The 20,560-nt window shown below is 35.0% G+C and overlaps 1 protein-coding gene and 1 long non-coding RNA gene across 3 annotated transcripts in view; one reads left to right on the forward strand and one right to left on the reverse strand.

Moving 5' to 3' along the window:
- The window catches only part of LOC116285719 (uncharacterized), a 72,288-nt gene that overhangs the window by 22,391 nt on the left and 29,337 nt on the right, over nucleotides 1–20,560 (forward strand). Inside the window, exons 4-5 of one of the 2 annotated variants that reach the window (XR_012059331.1) lie at nucleotides 6,260–6,432; nucleotides 8,816–8,884. The exons of the other annotated variant lie outside the window; for it this stretch is intronic. This is a non-coding gene — a long non-coding RNA (uncharacterized lncRNA). Of the gene's footprint in view, nucleotides 1–6,259; nucleotides 6,433–8,815; nucleotides 8,885–20,560 lie in introns of those variants that run through there. 2 annotated transcript variants of the gene reach the window in all.
- Nucleotides 1–20,560, reverse strand: part of LOC102542828 (N-deacetylase and N-sulfotransferase 3) — a 147,317-nt gene that overhangs the window by 3,066 nt on the left and 123,691 nt on the right. Inside the window, exons 10-13 of the mRNA XM_015247698.3 lie at nucleotides 16,822–16,996; nucleotides 12,925–13,095; nucleotides 11,441–11,550; nucleotides 1,675–1,777 (exon numbers count right to left, since the gene is read on the reverse strand). Coding sequence (XP_015103184.1) covers nucleotides 1,675–1,777; nucleotides 11,441–11,550; nucleotides 12,925–13,095; nucleotides 16,822–16,996 — 559 coding nt within the window. The remainder of the gene's footprint in view (nucleotides 1–1,674; nucleotides 1,778–11,440; nucleotides 11,551–12,924; nucleotides 13,096–16,821; nucleotides 16,997–20,560) is intronic.

Below are 20,560 nucleotides of genomic sequence, written 5' to 3' on the forward strand. Positions count from 1 at the left end.
TAGGAAGTGATGTGTTTCCTTGTATTGTATAGATGGTTATAGCAAATTATGAAACCTAAAGTGGGGGTTGTGGGCACCCCTGGTTTGTAGCCAAGCTGGACAGAAGTATGAGTAACCTGGGAACCTACTACTTGCTACTGGAGTCTGAAGGGGGGCATTTTTATGGGACTGAGCCCTCAACCTGTGGGGACTTTGCTAACCCTGGGTAGTTAGTGTCAGAACTGAATTAAATTGTAGGACAGCTAGTTGGTGTCTGCAAAAAATTATAGAAAACCCACACGTTTGGTGTCAGAGATATTTGAGAAAAAACATCATAGGAATGTATTACGTTGTTGAGAGGTACGGAAATACTGATATCCTGAAAAGTTATGTTTTTCTCATCTTTCTCTACCACCAAATTTAGTATTATGTCCAGTATGTCTGTGTTTGATAGGAGTAAAGTGAAATGCTACGAAAGATGTTCTAGTGTCTTCTATATGTTTTAGTTTTAATAAATATATAGAGAAATAGCTTTGACATACATGAAAACAAGATACTTTATATTACTGTGTTGAAAGACTTTGGAAATCACCCTTGAATATTTATGTATAATTGTTTTCATAGTGCTTTGAAGGTATATTTTAATAATCCACTGAAGAAAACTGGAGTTCTGAGAATGCAATTTGTTCATCAAAACAACAGGAAGAGCCCACACAATGCCTTTTCGATAGAATTTAATTATGAGCTTAGTGAGGACAGGCCCGATCTCTATCAGGCTGGAATAAAAAAAAAAGGTCCTCAGAGTCTTCAAGTATTAAAAAATATTCAGATAAGTTCAGACCATGTTAGGATTCTAAGACCACTATAGGATTCTTAGTTAACATAATGTATTAAACATTGTGGGAAAACAATGCCAAATAATATTTAAATTCTTGAGTTAAAATTTTTTTTTCACACAGTCAACCTACTTGCATTCTTATGTCCATACTGTATGTCAACTGGATTGATTACAAAATCAAAACAATGTTAATAAATTTTAATATATGTGAAATAAGCATTAAACTAAAACAAAATAGGGTTTACAAACTGGGAAAATGGTAACATTAAATGATCACCATGTCACTATTCTGAACAGAATAAACATGAGATACTAGACACCTACTGCAAAGTTTGGTTTCTCCATTCTCCAGAGCCTAAATTATCTGATAGTATGTTAAACATTTGGGAAGTATATTCATTCTTTCATCTTATTAGCCTATTAGTGGTTCCAAGCTTAGCACACCAGTAGTTAATATTGTTATGCAGGCCACCCTTACTACTATAGAGTGACTTAGGCAGTGGAAAAAAAAATCTTTTGGTCCTATTTTTAATTTCCAGTTGATGTATTTCCTGTCTTGGTTTCAGTTAACATTTTCAGGGCTAAAATTTCTGTGTATCATTTTCCTTGGAATGAGATGTTGCCTTCTTTGTTCTGACTCAAAATGGCAAATTCTATTGTTTTCCTTTATTCTTACATGACAGGTAATATATCACTGGAAAAATCCGAACAAGCAACCTGGATGCATTCAAATTCAAATGTCACTTTTAATTTTTATAAAGAATGGATTTTTACTTTGATCACTTTTCTAAGAAACTTGATTTATTATTATTTATCACTCTGCTTACTTAGTTTGTATTTTTAAGCTCTGTACTTACATCAGGATCCATTGGAGGGTATTTTCTTCCTTTGCTCTTTCCAAGGCATTTTGTTTTACCTTCTTCCAGTAACTGACACCAGAAACCTTTATGAGAATCAAACCTAAAAAAATACAAAATACAAAGCACAAAAAAGTATTTTTTTAAAATTATAAATTACTTTATTACCATAAAAGGGCAGAATCTTGGGAATAAAGAAGGGGTGGAAAGGTAAACCTTCTTCTAAAATTTTCATATGAAACTTTTGTCCTGAGTAATTATTGGTTAGTCAATTAAATTTTTTTTCTTTTTTCTTTTTTTTAAACTTTTTTTTATTGAGTTATAGTCATTTTACAGTGTTGTGTCAAATTCCAGTGTAGAGCACAATTTTTCAGTTATACATGAACTTACATATATTCATTGTCACATTTTTTTTTCACTGTGAGCTACCACAAGATCTTGTATATATTTCCCTGTGCTATTCAGTATAATCTTGTTTATCTATTCTGCATATGCTTGTCAGTATCTACCAAAAAAGTATTTTTAAAGCAACTTATAAGGTATAATGACCAAAAACATTAATCTTTTTATTTGGATAGTAATCTATAACCAGGGAAACTGGCATATTTTTTGACCACATCACTTTGCATAAAGTCTTTTGGCATACTTCTGAATTCTCAGTCCATCTGTCATATTTGTAAGTTTGCCAGATTCCTAATAGAAAAATTGTCAGCAGAAGGTCTGCTATTAATAGAAATTAATAAGCCTACCTTCTTCATCTGGAAGGAAAAAGTTTTATAAATTTCAAGCCTCGTCTTTCCCTTTGCAGGGTTTAAAAATGACAAGTCAGTCTTCATCCATATCTATGGATTTACATAGTACTTGTACCATTCAACTGTAGGGTAATAGAAGAGAGAGGGTTTTGGTGTGCCATGGAGTGAATAATTTTAGGATTCTTTAGTTATAATCCACTTAATTTTTTTCCAGAGCCACTTTCTTATTTCGGTATTCTGTATTAAAGTAGTAACACCCAGAAATGAGGATTTTCATGGTATAATTATAATCAAAATAATAGTAGCACATTAAATTTATATTTCACTTTACCCAAGTATTTCATATAACCCTTTCTTACTTGAGCTCTCCTTATAACCTCTTGACGATATGGAGTATAGGATTTGTCCCATTTAATGGCACTTAGAATAGTGTTTGGCTCTTTGTGAATGTTCACCAAATGTTAGTTAAATAAAAAATGAAGAAGAAGGAAATGTTTGTCAAGGTTTATTTATTTTGGACTATATGCATTTTCAGTATGCAGGTGATGACTCAAGTTTAGGCCTCCAGACCCTAGGTCCAGGGTCTTTTCTTCACTGGTCTCTGGGTATGTTTTGTATTATCATTCATTATGAAAAAAATAATAATTTCTATGCTTGAATATAAAAGTGAGAGTAACAGTCAACAATGAGAATTCTTTCATGTTGCTTTTGTTAGTCAGTGATTCTGCTGCTCTAATTTCTTCTTCATTAGGGAGAATTATCATTAAGGGCCACTTTTTCCTTTTGTCTTTAATCCATATTACTTCTCAGAATACTGCTTCTAACTTTTTCTTAAAACTACAGTGTGAACAATGAGCAATGGAAAATTGAAATAAAAACATTTAAATTAGCATTAAAACATAAAGTATCTAGGGATAAAAAAGAATGAAATTTTGCCACTTGTAGCCACATGGATGGACTTGGAAGGTATTATGCTGAGTGAAATAAGTCAGACAGAGAAAGACAAATACTGCATGATATCACTTATATGTGTAATCTAAAAAATACAACAAACTAGTGAATATAACAAAAAGGAAGCAGACTCACAGATATAGAGAACAAACTAGTGGTTACCAATGGGGAGAGGGAAGTGGGGAGGGGCAAGATAGGGTAGGGGAGTAAGAGGTACAAATTATTAGCTATAAAATAAGCTACAAGGATATATTATACAACAGGGGAAATACAGCCAGTATTTTATAATAACTATAAACTATAAATGGAGTGTAACCTTTAAAATTGTGAATCACTATATTGCACACCTGTACCTCAACTATACTTCAATGAAAATATTATAGCCACTTTGGAAAATTATATGACCCACCAATCCCGTTTCTAGGTATTTACCTAGAAGAAATGAAAATATATGTCCACACAAAGGTCTGTACACAAATGCTCACAGTAGTTTTGTTCATAATAGCCCCCAAATGGAAACAATCCTACGTCTGTCAACTGGTGAAAGGCTAACCAAATTGTGATATATCTGAAAATTGGAGTACTACTTGGCCATAAAAAAGAACTAGTTACTGATAAGTGTAACAACATGGAGGAATGTCAAATGCATTATGCTAAGTGAAAGAAAGAAGAGTGGTTACTAGGGGTCAGGGGTGAGCAGAAAGGATTGACTGCAGAAGTGCATGAGGAAACTTTTTGGATTAATGGAAATGTTCTATATCTTGATTGTGATGGCATGTATACAACTGTACATGTTTGTCAAAATTCATCAAACTGTACAATTAAAATGGGTAGATTTCATTATATGTAAATTATACATTAATAAAGCTGATTTAAAATATACTGTGATTGTGTGATTTGGAGTTGTTCTGCAGCTAATCTTTAGACTATAACTAAAGCTGTGTGAAAAGAAGGCAAACCTCCATTTCTGCCTCTGCACTGCTTTGGGTATTAGAGACGCTAAAGGATTACTCACATCCCACTTATGCAAAGCCCGTTTCTGCTCATTATTAAAGCAGTTGTGTGAGATGAGGACACAACATGATATGTCTTCATGTTGTTTATATTGTTTTGGGAGTCAGTAAGGCAACTGAATAAATTAGTTTCATGCTCAGAGACAGAAGAAAGGAGAGCATTAATAAAGACTATGATTGAAGTAATCTATACATGAAAGCTGGAAAGCTCTAATACAACAGCATTTCTGGAATTCTGCTATTGATGTAGTATTTTTCCTGAACATTTTGTCTTTAGTAACTTCCATAATTGAATTCTGACTGATTTGAAGTATTCAAGTGATAAAATTTAGAATCCAGACCAGCTATTAAAATTTTTTTAAATTAAAATACCTAACTATAGATACATGTGTGAAACATGCACCATGCCTTATGTTAAAATGAACAGCCTTCTGACAGAATATTTCTTTAAGAAACACTAAACTTTACACATATTAAAGTTAAAAATCAAAAGAGAAATAGGTTTTTCTTTCACCTCTGCTAATTGATTACATCTCATGCAGTGGGCTGTCATGCTCAGTTTTACTGAAAAAAAATGTGTGCATGTGTAGATGACACCTAGCCCAGATATCTGTATGCATAGGTTCACAGGTGGTGGCGTAAGTGTATCACAGTGGTTATGAAAAGGAGGTGAATGTAGAAGGGAGATCATATTTATTTTCCAGGTGGCCTGAAGTAGAAATTGGAGGGATTAATGCTGATGAAGGATCTTGTGAGTTTGAGGACATAAGCAATTTAGAGCCCCTGTGAAGAAGCATGAAAGGAGATGGAGAAAGATCTCCCACATCTGTTCAGATTAGCCTCAGTACTACTGCAATGTGGCAGAACAGCAAGGAAGCCTTTCTGTGTTGGCTGTGGCAGCTAGTTATTTCACAAAGACAGTAGTAATGGCTAGGACCCTCCTTTAAAGGCTTTCAGGAAGTGAACATCTTGGAGAAAATTCTATGTGCTGTTGAGTGTCTCTCCATGGTTACCCCTTCTTGGAGGTAGGGATACTTTATCATTGTGTCCCCAGAGTCTTGCACATAATAGTCATTCAATAAATCTTTGTTGAATTAAAGAATAAAACTAGAATGGACTGGTTCTTAAGTTTGTGTGGAATATCACCTGGGGACGTCTAGAAATAACTGGAAGACACTTTCTCTTTCTGGCTTACTTTACTTAGAATGACATTCTCTAGGAGCATCCATATTGCTGCAAATGGCATTATGTTGTCGGTTTTTATGGCTGAGTAGTATTCCATTGTATAAATATACCACATATTCTTTATCCAGTCACCTGTTGATGGACATTTAGGCTGTTTCCATGTCTTGGCTATTGTAAATAGTGCTGCTATGAACATTGGGGTGCAGGTGTCATCCTGAAGTAGATTTCCTTCTGGATACAAGCCCAGGGGTGGGATTCCTGGGTCATATGGTAAGTCTATTCCTAGTCTTTTGAGGAATCTCCACATTGTTTTCCACAGTGGCTGCACCAAACTGCATTCCCACCAGCAGTGTAGGAGGGTTCCCCTTTCTCCACAGCCTTTCCAGCATTTGTCATTTGTGGATTTTTGAATGACGGCCATTCTGACTGGTGTGAGGTGATACCTCATTGTAGTTTTGATTTGCATTTCTCTGATAATTAGTGATATTGAGCATTTTTTCATGTGCTTTTTGATCATTTGTATGTCTTCCTTGGAGAATTGCTTGTTTAAGTCTTCTGCCCATTTTTGGATTGGGTTGTTTATTTTTTTCTTATTGAGTCGTATGAGCTGCTTATATATATATATTTTCTTTCTTCTCTGTGATTTATCATAACATTTTGTGTATATTTCCCTGTGCTATACAGTGCAATCCTGTCCATCTATTCTACAACTTTGAAATCCCAGTCTATCTCTTCCCACCCTCCACCGCCCCGGCAACCACAAGTCTGTATTCTCTGTCCATGAGTCTATTTCCATAAGTGGAAGACACTTATGGGCAGGAACAATCAAGATTCTCCAATGATTCAGCCTCCAACTGGTAATATCTCTATGTTAATGAAAATGTGACTTTAATTTTACTCTTGGGAAGGTGAATCCTAGGGAGCATTTAGATTACACTTAGAAAGTTCAAGAATGTTTGAAATATCTTTACATTGAAATAACATGTCTGTGAAAGAATACTGAATTGCAAATAGTGCAAGTAAATTTCAAAGCCAAAACACCATTATTTAGGTGTTAACTAATATGGAACAAGCACAGAAGTTTTTAAAAATCTGTTCCCTCTCTATAAACAGAATTTATGATGTAATGAACCATTTTACTGATACATATTTTATTTTTAGCAGCTGTTTTAGAAAAATTGAAGTATAGTCAGTTTACAATGTGTCAATTTCTAGTGTACAGCATAATAGTTCAATCATGCATGTATATACATATATTCGTTTTCATATTCTTTTTCATTATAGGTTACTACAAGATATTGAATACAGTTTCCTGTCCTACAGTAGAAACTTGTTGTTTATCTGTTTTATATATAGTAGTTAGTATCTGCAGATCTTGAACTCCAATTTATCCCTTCCCACTTCCTTCCCCCACTGGTAACCATAAGTTTATTTTCTGTATTTTAGCAGCTTTTTTGAGATATAATTTACATATCATAACACTGATTTTAAGTGTACAATTCAGTGATCTGTAGCAGATTTATATAGCTGTGTAGTTTTAGAATATTCCAGTTTTAGAACATTTCCACCTCCCTCTCCAAAATTCCTTAGAGCCCTTTGAAGTTAATCCCTATTGTCACCCCCATCCCTAGGCAAACACTCATCTGCTTTCTGTCTCAAAATTTATCTCTTCTGAACATTTCTTTTTTTTTTTTTTTTGAGGTGTGGATATGCCAATTTTTTAAAAATCCGTTAACCAGATTGGTTCTAGGTTTTGGCTATTATGAATAATGCTGCTGCGAACAAGTCTGTGTGGACGTAGATTTTCATTTCTTTGGGGGTAGATTCCTAGGAATGGAATTGAATTATTTATATGCTTCTGTTTAATTTTTAAGAAATTGCAAAACTGCTTTTCTAAAGTGGCCATATATTATACATTACCTTCAGTAACATATGAGGTTTCCAGTTTCTTTACATTCTTGCCAACATTTGGTATTGTCTTTTGGATTACAGCCATTCTAATGGTATCTCAATGTAATTTTAATTTGCATAGTGCCATGATTACATATTTATTAATGCAAACTGACAGTGTACCTGGAGATAGATTCTTTTTATAACAGTGTCTGAGAACTTTAAAAGCTGATTTTAAGGTTTCAGTTTTTTAAAGGAAGTACTTTCTGTTACACTATTCATTAGTAAAAATTCACAATATTGTTTTTCTCTAGTTCTAACGTCTTGTGCCAATATGAAGAGCCTAATAGATTGGCCCTGTAGGCTTCAGAGGACTCCTGCCTCACTTGCTGAGTGACTTTGAGCTTAGGTTTTCTGTGCCCTGGTTTTGAAAAACGACCAAATAATTCCTATTACATAGTGTTATGAAGCAATACATATGAAATACTTAGAACTTATAAATGTATACTGATTTTGAAATGCTATAATCATTTTTAAAAACAAATTTGTAAGAAACTGGAATAAAAATTATTTTCTTTTTTACTGCTTAGGCATTTCTAGGTGCTGTTTCACAGGTTGTCTAGAGACCCAACAGATTTTTGCTACAATGGGTACTGCTTTTGCTATTAAAAAAAGTTTTAATTGGGCACAATTTTACTCAAACTCATCTAAAATGGGAAAGAATTCCCATTGATTAGAATATTAATTTGGTTGCCAGGGGAAGTGATACTAGAAACAAGTGAAGCAGCTTCAGTTCTTTATGATTTAGTTAAGCCCCATCCACAGAACAAAACAAAATAAACACACAATCTTCATTCAGCTCCTGGCCTTAAAATCCTTACTGTTCATTTATTAGCTTTCATAGTAAATTATTATTAAAAATTCATATAACTCAGTCTGGTTTCATTCATGCTAATAAAGAGGTTAAATCACTGAGAAATAAAGATGTCTGGCTCAGGTATTTAGCTAACTAGTATTTGTAATTGTGAAGTGGCCATTGATGACTAGATATAATTGTGAATGGATACATTCATGGGAAAAATAAAAGTTTATAGTTTTCATTTTAGTTTATACAAATTAGTGAAATTCTATGCTGAGCATTATTTTTCCTATTTTTTACTTAAATGATTAGACAGTTTTGAAACACCTGATGATACATAACATGCAAGCTAAAGTAAGGTCAGTTTATCAATTCTATTTATAATTTAGAGATTAAGGTTATATTGAACAAGAATTAAAAAATGTAAATTTACTTAATTGAATGAGAAAGTTCCCATTTATATATTTTAAAGCTTATACTGCTTATTTCAGATCACAACCACACTCCAGAAAATCAGATTTTTTTTACATCTTCAACATGTCCTCTAAAATCCATGATGACGGCACGAAGTGATTTTAAGATATTTTAGACTACCCATGACTGTATGAACACTTCCTGTAGTGATTGTGAAAAGGAATAAATAACACTCTTAACAATGGAAATTTATTGCCGTTTTTCTTGAAAATTCTTTTGAAATGGGATTTTTTTTTTTTAGTATTAAAGATAGTAAGTTTATAGATCTCTTAAATTGGAGTACTCTTTTATGCCAAGATTGCATGGCAAACCTTTGCACAGACCTAGTTTCATTCACTTATTCTACTGTGTGCAAAGAACTGGATTTATGTGGTTAGTTGAGAATTCATATCTGTTTGTAGTTCAGTGTATTCTCAGAGGACTTTAATTTTTTAAGGCAGCAAAGAGGTAGTTTTCATCACTAGTAGGAAAAATATGAAGCAACAAATGACATTCCTGAGAACCTACATTTAATGCACCCAGTCATCTCCAACACGTCCGACGTACCACAGAAACAATTTACCTGTACAGTTACTTCAGTGAGAGTAACTAAATTTTAAGAGCAGGATTCAGAGTAACTGCAAAGGGCATGGGTGAAGGAGGATTTAGACCTAAGTCAATGACAGGAAATTCCAAATATTCTACAACAGGTACACTGCTGGTTTTTACAAGGTATGTCAGGCCAATGGATTGACAGGAAAACATAAAAAGAAACTGAATGGCAGTACATTATCTCTATCAGCAGGATGAGTGCCTGGGCAGCTCTGTGGGGCCAGATACTGTGGTTTCAGAGACTACACACATCTTATCTTGCTGCTTCACCCACTGAGCCCCCAACCAGGCTAGACAATCACATAACGGGTAATTTTAGCCAGGTACATCCCAGGTGCAAAGTGACCCACGGTTCTTTGTATATAGTATGTTGCTTTGATACTAATTTCTCTTAAGTTTACACTCCCTTAACTCGGCAGTGGTGGTTAATTAAAAGGTTGCCGCTGAGATGGATGCGAAGGGGACAAATCCACAGCATGCAGGTCAAGGACCATTCCGTAAGAAAAAGAGATTATGTCTTTATGGAATACTCCACTCCTTCTTCCTGAAATACAGTGCTTTGCTAGATACTCTATAAAAAAAAGACCACCCAAAGATAAGCTAACTTGAAATAGAAAACTGTTTAGAAAATAAAAGCTTTCTTTTCTAAGAGATCCTTAAAAAGATACAAAGCAGAAAGTGGACTTGAATTGCGAACTGAAGCAAAAATTACTCGGCTTTCTTTAAGGTCAAGCTGAAAGTTAAATACCTGAGGCTGGTGTCTGTGTTAGTACTTCAACTAAGCTCTACAAAGCTCTAATAGTACTTGCACGACAGAAAACACAGAGGTCAGACGGTTAATAGTAACAAAGTAAGTGACTCTTAGGAGGGAAGCTCAAAACTCAAGTACCAACTATTCCTTTGTTCTTGAAATCAAAATGTCTCTCATGTCTCTACATATGATTTGTGCAAGATGTATGCAGTATTTGATGTTTTTCTGCCAATCTTTTACCGTAAGGGGTGGTGAAAGGAATCCTGCCTCTCACTTTCTAAACTGCTGTAGCATAAAGAGTACGATGAAAAGAGGGTTATCAGTTGACCTATAGAACTGCATTTTATACTGTGAAACACAATGGATGAATTCCACAATAGAGTCTTACCTGGTTTATTTAAAGCTCAGTCTATCACTCTAAAATTAAATATATATATATATATATTATAGTGAGAGCCAGGCCCACTGCTCGTCCAACTCAGGATCTAACAGTTAACTTGTTCCAGTTGCATATGAAATAGGAACAAAGGCACCCTCGTAACTGATTGGCAACCATTATAAATGGACAAAACAAGGTGGAGGTCTGATGTAAAATGCCAGATCAAGTCCAGAGTGAGGATTAAGGTGAGGTAATCTGTGGAGTAATCTCAGGCATCTGTGGAGTCCTGACAGGGAGTGCCTGCTTAAATCCTAGTGCCTCTCTTGCCTCACCCTGGTCCCCACCCAGATGAGAGTTGATTACCTAGGAAATTAAGAGGGAACCAGTGAAAGAAAACCAAACCGGAGCTGAAGCCGCTGAGGCCTGACAGGGTCAGACCTACAGTGGGTAGACAAGGAAACAATGCAAGAATGTGTAAGAGTAACCATAGCACATTTGTGTCAGTCATCTATTGGACTATTTCTTGCTGTATGACATTGTTTTTGAAAATTACACGTAAGAGAGAGGAGTTCATAAATCACCTTTTTATTCTTCCAAGACGTCCCAGTGTTGTCTTTTAAATAGACTCAGACTTATTTTAAGTAGCCTCTTACAAGGTTAGTTGTAGTCTTAAGAGTTACAACAGTTTTGTTCCTCTACTTTCCTTCCAGGGGAAATCTTTCATAGTTAGAAATCAATAGAGGATTTTGGACATTTCTTTGCCACACTGTTGAAATGTTCTTTCCCAAGTGGTTAAGGTCAACTGGAAAATTATCAGGAGGTAAGGAACAGCTAACTCAACAGTTGCATCACCAAACTACAGTTTCTTGAAAATCAGGTCTCTGCTGAAACTTCAATAAATTAATTAGAATATAAACTTACGTTAAAGCTTCTGAGTAATTATAATGAGGAGAAACGCCTAGAAACTTCTGGACTTCATCCATCACAGTAGCAGGATCAGTTCTTAGCTGTTGTCCATCGATAATTAGCAACTAAATTACAAAGGAAATAAAAAAAGACAATGCACATTGAAAAAAGACATGTCACCGTACAATAAAAAAAATTCTGCACTCTGAATTTATTCAGCGAGAGACACTGTACCAAGGGGATTTGCATGCGTTGTTTTTAAGACATAACCAGGCCATCCTCATTAATGACCTGGAATAAAAAATAAATCACACTAATGAAATGCACTCATGTTTTGTACTCTGAGGAGTCCTGCAAACACAATGAAAACAAAAAAGCCATTTGAAGGTACCAAGAGAACTTAAGAATTGGGACTACAAAAGCACAAGTGGAAACCAAGTTTAAAAAGAGACCAAAAAAAAGATTCAAGTCGGGAAGGAGCATTGTAGGAAACGAGAGGTTATAAGACCAGGTACAGTGAGACCGAGGACATTTTCTATGTTTCCATTCGAAGGAGAAGCACTGTAAAGTTTTTAGAAAGCTTTGATAATCCATTTGGAGTAAAAGATAAGACTCCCAGAGAACCTGAAAGGGAACATAAGTTCCTCAACAGACTTAAAGTAGGAATTTGCTTATTACTCTGATGAAGAAAGGGGATGAACTAAGCAAGATAAAATGCCAGGAGCCTGGATGGAGGACCATAAAGCTTGGAAGGCAATTCTTGCTTATACCTCTTCTCCAATATTTCTATTTAGTTTATACCAACATTGTTCAATAGAATTTTCTGCGATGATGAACATGTTCTCCAGCTGTGGTGACTAACAGATCACTACTGAGCATTTGAAATAGGGCTAATGTGATTGAGGAACTTAATTTTTAATTTTATATAATTTTAATAAAAATTTAAATAGCCATATATGGTTGCATATATGGTATCACTTTGGATAGCATGGTTCTAGACACATAGGCATACCCCATGACTGATGTGACTGGACTGCTTTATGCAATCCAATGTAGGGGCTAATTTTGTAATCTAGGCAAAAGAGGGAAGCAGGGAAGCCAAGAAAAACAGAGGACTTATGAAAAATTCAGCAATGTGATTCAAAGGGAAATAATGGCACTTAATTAAGCAAAACAGTGTTTGCCTTGTTAAGAGATTCTCAAGCTTTATTCTCAGAATAAGAATCAGGAATATCACGCTTCTGAATCTCTTTACAATCAGGAAAGGTATGCACTAGAAAATAGGACAGGGAGAATTACCCTGAAACACTTCTAGGGAGAAAATTAGATAGTTTTTTATTTTTTTTTTACCTCTGCTGATATTCTTTGCCAGGGTCTCATTTACAACTAAAGAGTAAAAGCTAGTAATGTTTTATTGAGTAAAAATTTCCTCTCTCCTAGAGGCAAAGTCATCAACTTAATGAGATTGTAACATGATGTAAATTCTTATTGCTCAATACCTGAAAGGGAGGGAAATAAACAAGCCATCTCTCGATGTGGCTGGCATACCACCCTGGGACCAAGCATCTCTTCTGCAAGGCTCTAAGCTCGGAGGGTGCACGGGGCCCGGCTGAGATCACTTCGTAGAAGCTGAACTTCAGAGCTGCGGGGTCTTCATGTGATCGCTGATGCTATGATGAAAAGGTGGATAATGAAACTAACTTGAACCCTAGGTATAAATAATTAAAAACCAACAAAGTCACAAAGCTAAAGGAAGGAGTGCCTCTCGGCTGGAGAGTTATTTGTTTTGCAATTAATAAAGGATGGAAATGTTTGCTTGGAGCATCAGGACTTAAAGTTATGACACTGATGAGAACATATTTTTGAGAACTATTTGGTTGAGGTGGAATTCCTGATAAGGATTCCTTCACCAATTTTACGGAGTCATTTCCTTATTGTATATATTTTATTCTGCAAGTAAACTTTTGAAAGTTGCATTAATGCCCTCTTTTCGGCCCATAAGAAATCATTTATTATGTCCAGTGAATATCCTTAATGCACAGAGTACTCTACCAGTTCTGCCAGACAGTTTGCTCCATCTAGTAATGCAGTTTTAGATTAGAAAAGCCCTATCAGCCATATAAATGGAGAAACTACTGAAAACTCTGACATGTTCATTATCTGAAATCCACAGCTTTTATCAGGTACTACCTAGCATCTAAAAGCCAAGGTTATTTTACCTAATGGTAACCTTTGCGATGAATCAGAATCACTTATTGTACAGAAAATGCAGAAAGCAGCAATCCAAATAGGAAAGTGTTTCATAATGGCTCAGGCTAAGGCCCAGGGGTTTGAGGAAATCACCTTTTCCCTAAATTGACCAATAAATATTCAGGCTTAGTGGTGGGTTTGTGGATGTTTACCACATTGAGTTGAATAGCAAATTTGCCGCAATTGAGATTCAAATTACTATACTACAAACTCTACTAGACTTTGTTAAGGCCTGCGTTTTGCCACTGTGGAGTGATTTATTTGTAATATTTAGGACATTTGTTAGCTTGCAGCCCTGAAATTCCTTTTTCAGCAAATTCTCAATTTTTCAAGGCTAAGTGGTTACCACACTCCAATTTTCTTCTTTCTCTTTGAGTCAATTAGGGCTTATTTCTCTTTTCTCCAGATACCCAGTGGAAAAGGTAAAAGGTGCAAGATCAAATCAGTCAGTTTGCAATTTGCTGTATTTTTGACTTGATGGCTCCAGGAGTTTGGCATGACTGACTAGTGTGGAATTGTGATTTTGGCTTTCCGGGATGTCTCATTCCCTATTATGCAGATTATTATCAACATGCCTATCTAAGATCCCATTTGCTTTATATGACCTTTTCCCACTCTGTCCCAGCCACAAAACCTTTCCTGACAATCTTCTTTCTTTTGTGAACCTGGAGAAACTGGTTTTTTTTTTTTTAACATTTTTTTTTTAAGTATAATCAGTTTACAATATGGTGTGAATTTCTGGTGTATAGCATAATGTTTCAGTCATGCATATACATACATATATTCCTTTTCATATTCTTTTTTATTATAGGTTACTACCAGATATTGACTATAGTTCCCTGTGCTATACAGAAGAAGCTCATTTTTTATCTATTTTACATATAGTAGTTGGTATCTGCAAATCCCAAATTCCCAGTTTATGCCTTCCCACCCCCTTTCTTCCCTGGTAACCATAAGTTTGTTCTGTATGTCTGTGAGTCTGTTTCTGTGGAAAAACTGCTTTTGTTAAATAACAAAAGGACCCCATGCTGAGAAACTTTATTCTCTAATATTGACTGTCAGGGATGGAGATGTTTGAAATCAGTGAGGATGGAACCTCCTGCTCTTGCCTGGAGGATCAGACCTTTGTGGGTCACTTTGATACAGAGAAGCAGCCTTTTTTGCAACCCCTGTGCAGTTTCAGATAAGAGATTTTTGGACATAACATTCCGCATTTATCTTAACTTTATAGTTTCCAAGGAAATAGGACCCTTCGTCTACTTTTCAGCCCTGACCTCCCTATAACCCCTGGACACACAGCCCTGCTTGTGCTATCAAATATTCCAATTTAATTTTACCTAAAATTTCCCCCTTACAAATCCTTCCCTTTTTTAAGGAAATGCCCAATAGTTCTTCTAGTGTTCAGGCTCCTCTGCTGCAGCCTGTTAATATACCTAACTTGTGTCCCTGGTGGTCTTTATTGGGTGGGCTTTATCACTCTGTAGAAGTCTGTCACTTAATTCTTTCTGATTTATACACTGGTTATTTTTACATATTTCTCCAATTAGACTGAAGGCAATCTTGAGCACCGCATCCATATTTATTAATTTACCTTCAAATCACACTTAGAACAATACTTTGCACAAGGTGGTCATTAAAATAATTGAATGAATGGATGAACACATGGACATTAGGAAGGTGGTTTTTAAATTACATAACACGAATGATAATTAAGGATCCTAAACACTAAAGACACTGACTATTAATTTTGTTATGTTCTTATGTTTAATTCTGACTGCTTTTTATTGAACTTTTTCCATTTGATGATTAATAAAATATCACTAGGACAGTTTTTTCATGTTTTTTTTAATGATTTATTAAAATAAAAATGTATTTGATGTACAAGTATTATGATTAGAGTCTGTTAAATTATTTCAGAGTGATTGTTTCTGTGCTAGGTTCTGACCAACATCAGAAATATAACAGCAATGAATATATAAGAAAGAGGCTTAGAACAGGGGACAATGGGTGGGCTTTCAGTATGACAAGTTCATATATATATTTATTTTTTGTATCCTTTTTCAGATTCTTTTCCATTATAGCTGTACAAGATATTAAATATAGTTCCCTGTGCTATACAGTAAATCCTTATTGTTTATCTATTTTATATATAGTGGTGTGTATCTGTTAATTCTATACTCCTAATTTATCCCTCCCCCTTGTTTCCCTTTGGTAACCATAAGTTTGTTTTTTATGTCTGTGAGTCTGTATCTTCTGTTAATAAGTTCATTTGTGTCATTGTTTTAGATTCCACATATAAGTGATATCATATGATATTTGTCTTTCTCCATCCAGTTTACTTCATTTAGTATGATAATGTCTACATCCATCCATGTTGTTGTAAATGGCATTATTTCATTCTTTTTTTACAGCTGAATAATATTCCATTGTGTGTGTTTGAGTGCATGCACACACACCACATCATCTTTCGGAGAATTCCTATATTTTCTTATATTTAGTTTTGCTATTAAGTTATTTATTGAGTACAAGTAGTTATTTAAGTTCTTTTAGACTCAAGGTCATCAATCTGTGTGGCCCATGGGCTAAATTTGGCTTGCTGTTTGTTTTCATAAATAAAGTTTCATTGGAAGACAGCTGAAGTCATTCATTTACATATTTTCTATGGCTGCTTTTGCAATAAAATGGCACAGTTGCAACCACGTGGCCTGTGAAACCTGAAATATTTACTCTCTGGTCCTTTTCAGAAAAAAACCTGTGACTTCTGCTTTGGGGAATCAGTTATATTCCTCATCTGTCAATTGAGATAATAAAAGCAGCATTACACATATTAGATGAAAATAATAATTTTAGGTTACATTTTACTTTTCAAGTGCAGATGTACAGAAGCACAGGTATGTGTACAAGTATATAATATTTTGTTTGCTTTATTTTAATTTCTTCATTGCATTTATTAAATAAATGAAAAACTAATAAAAACTTAAGGAGAAAGTTTCACCACAGAAACAGAGAAAAAATTATTCACGTTTCTGCAGATATAAACTAGCAAATCTTCTCTTTTATTAAATCCTAAGGTGGTGGCTACTGCTGAAAACTATCTTCTCCATACTCCGCTTCTACATGCTGTATTCTGTCTGTATTTTCCTTACCTGGTACCAGGAATATGCTCGGTCTGATGGGTCAATGAGAATGGTGATGATCTTGGCTTTGGGGACCAGAGAAGCTGCTCTTTTAGGAGCTTCCTCTGAGTGGAAGTAATTGGCACTCTTCTCGAACAGAAAGTCAGTGGTAACATTAGATGGGACAGGGAAGAAATCCATATACCTAGAAAAGGAATATTTCTCGAAATAAGACTCTGGTTTATATTCATACTCTGTAACTGAAGATGTTAAAGGTGTCCCACAAACAAATTCATTTGTTTCCTAAACAAAAGCCTTTTTCTTTAAGGCATTTGTCCCACATAGTTAACAAGGAAAAAATATACAGGAACACTAATAATGTGTTTTGAAAATGCTTTCCTAAATACATTTTCTTCTCTGCTTAATATCAGGAAGAAAGGTATGAGAACGAAAATGTAGATGCAGAATGATCAAACTGCAATAATCAGTCTAGCTGTATAAAATGGATCTAAATACAGAACTGTTTAACAGAAAAAAATATGAGTGCTCAACCAAAAAGAAAACTTGATCAAAACAAATGATATGTACAGTTCAAAGGCACTTTAAAAGAACTTAGACAAAACATTTTTTTTAATTCATCACAAGTAAAATAATTTCATTCCTACTAATGTATTATGCTACTGCTACATTCAACTATAAAGTACCGAAGTGCAGACCAGATCTGGTATAAACACTGTCTATTTGGTTAATTTTTTCCATGTAAAGCCATTTATATCCTTTAGAATAATTATAAATTTTAAAAAGTATGTACATATTTCCAGATGAAAATCCTATCAAAATTTCCAAGGTCAGATCCTGTATCCTTAACTGACGTCAGAATTCAAATCACCAGCAGAGTGAACACAGGAATACCTGTGGCCTCAAGCACAGAAATGTAGGACATAATAGATTTTATATAATATTCTATTTGTGTAAAATGTCAAATATAAAAGAATTCAGCATATGATAATAGGTATTTCTGAAGCACCAAGGAAAATCTTTCAGAGGAAAAGGGGCCTTATTAGAGAGAACATGCAAATTTAACTTCGATATTCCTTACATTTTATGATAATGGCCTCACCCTCCACCCACACCCTCTTCAATTCATAAGCCACTAAGATTTTGGGCTACGAAGATAAGGTAGTTCAATAATTACTGAATGAGTGTCATTAACATTTATGTGATGACTTCTTTTTGCAGTGTGCTGTTTTCTTTCAGTCACATAGTAAAGCTTCTAGTAGGATTCCAGTTGTCATATTACAGAGTTTGACTGGTACAACAAAGTGATATCTTGAAACTCAGGGCAGTACAGAAATCCTTTTATGTTTTCTGGAAATTGCTTTATTGGTGATATGTCATTCTGGAGTCCTTTTCTTTTAGGGTAAAGACATGCACAAAAATTTTTGCAAAGTTTGATCTGCTGTCTGTTCTGGTGTATATTCTATTTGTAGAAAGTGCCAAGTATCAGGATACTTTTTAGATGCCCACACTGGTTCCAGGGGTGCTAAGGTCATACCAAATGTCTGGTGGTATCTTATTTGGTACAGGCTTGTCTCAGTCTTGCTTATTCTGAGAAAGGCTCCAAAAATCACAAAAGAAGGGCAGAAGGTACTGAATTCAGTTAATTTTTAATTTTAAAAAACTGTTCCCAGTAGTCCTCAATATCTACAATACTTTAGGCCTTGAAAACATCATGCATTTCTGGATCTTGGACTTATAATGTACTGGTTTTCCCCTGGGCCAGAGGCTCACAGAGAAAGCAGGGTCCAGTTCTTGTCTGCTTGTGTGCTCATGTTTTTCTAGTATAGTGGCTGGTACTTATAGACTCTTGAAAAATGTCTGATGAATAAATAAGAAAATAAAAAGAGTTCAGCTTCCTATCTCCAGGGTGGAAATGGGTCCACATGTGGAGAATGTGAATTCAGGTTACTCAAAGAACTGGTGAGCAAACCAGAGTGGTTTAAAATTTTGAGTGTCAAAAGTAAATGCCTGCCTCATTTGCTACTCCCATAGTACCTCAGCATTTTTTTTTAACTGAAAGATGTGATTTTTGCAACATTCCACACTTATTTATTTCTTAGGTTGACCCTGTATTTCCAAGTGATTTTACTCAAAGCCAGATTAAGATGTTTAGAGGTCCTAAATGTTAACAGGATTTGATGGCTCTCTCTATATCACTCCAACCTGCCACTGCATCCACATGTAATTATAAGAAATAATACCAAACTGTAAAAATAGAAAATTTAACTGTTCGCATCAAACAAACATTTTCTTAGGAATCCTGATCACAAATCTTAGCTATTTTATCAAAGATGGAATTTTCTCATTTTCATTTGCCCTGCTTTGCTTGTGCCCTAACCCTGTGTTTAGGCTGCCTATTAGTTAAGGCAGCCCTGATTCTACCCGATTCTCCAAGAAAAGATCCTTGTCTCCAGATTCACTGTGCCTAGGCTAATTCTGTAAGTGGCCCTGGCACAAAGAGACACATAATATCCAACCCTGTGGCTCTGTGGTCCTAAAGGGACTGCTGAGGGGCTGATGCTTCATAGAGAGGCAAGGCCAGCCAGAGGACAGTGGATACATTTGGTGTCCTTGAGAGCAAAGCTGTAGTTATTGCTAATAGACTGACATTTGCAGTTACTATTACTTGTTATTCATGTTATTTGCCTTTTATTAAACATATAATTTGCCAATCAAAAGTATTTGCAGTTAGGATGTTTTTAGTGATTTGTAATTAAAATCTTTCATTGCTCTTTTGCTTTCAACGTTCTTATGCCATTTCTTTGTAAACTGCTTAAAGGACTTTCTGTTCCTGTTACAGTGCCTATACCTATCACTGGCTTATGAACAGCTTTTTAAAAAAAATTGAATATTCTCAGAGATATTCTTAAGTCCTAGGGAATCCAAGTAGCATTGCATTCCTCTCCACTTCTAAAGCAGGTTTTAATCACCCCCTTTAGTCCTGATGTTAACATCATTTTATTCTACTATATACAAGCATATATATTTGAGTCAGTGGGCAAACAGCAGCTGAAGCAGTTGATGGTTTCTTGATTCTCACAGCTGTTGCTTAACACCACCCAATTAATCAGTGTCAAGCACTGTCCTGAAGAACTGGCACAGAAATACGTAAGAATTAAAATGTATGTAAATCCTAGTAGGTACTCAGATTATACTCAGTCCATTTCTTTAGCTTTGCCTTTGGACTACTGACAAGCAAACCTTCAAGGGGTTGATATGTATAAAATAGAGATCATACAATTTGACAAGAGGGGCTAATATAGAACACCTTTCTGCTAAACTACATGCAAAATGTGTATGCTCATACTCTAGAATTATTATAAGAATTTACTCTTTTATACCACTTTCTGCCCAGAATTTATACCTTAATAGAAAGACTTCTAGATACATTTATGATTAACATGTTTGTTTGCCACACCTCTTCCTACTATATTAATATGTTTTGTGTGTATTTGACATTTTAATTTTTAATTTTAATTTAACTCTTCTCCTAAGACGGTTGATGTGTTTCTCATTTCAAGGCCAAAAATTAAATTTTGTATAGTGTTGATAGCTTTTTGATAGCTCCTACTACTCATGAAATACCTACATATTTCTAGTTCTGTTTATTTACCTTTTGTACCAAAGCAAAGTAGACAACTATGTATGTGAATTGTAGCATCACTTTAATGCAAAGGGCACAAGAACAGAAAGCTATGAAAGTGTTTTC

Source organism: Vicugna pacos, chromosome 2 (genome assembly GCF_048564905.1).
Source record: "Vicugna pacos chromosome 2, VicPac4, whole genome shotgun sequence".
Classification (NCBI taxonomy): Eukaryota; Metazoa; Chordata; class Mammalia; order Artiodactyla; family Camelidae; genus Vicugna; species Vicugna pacos.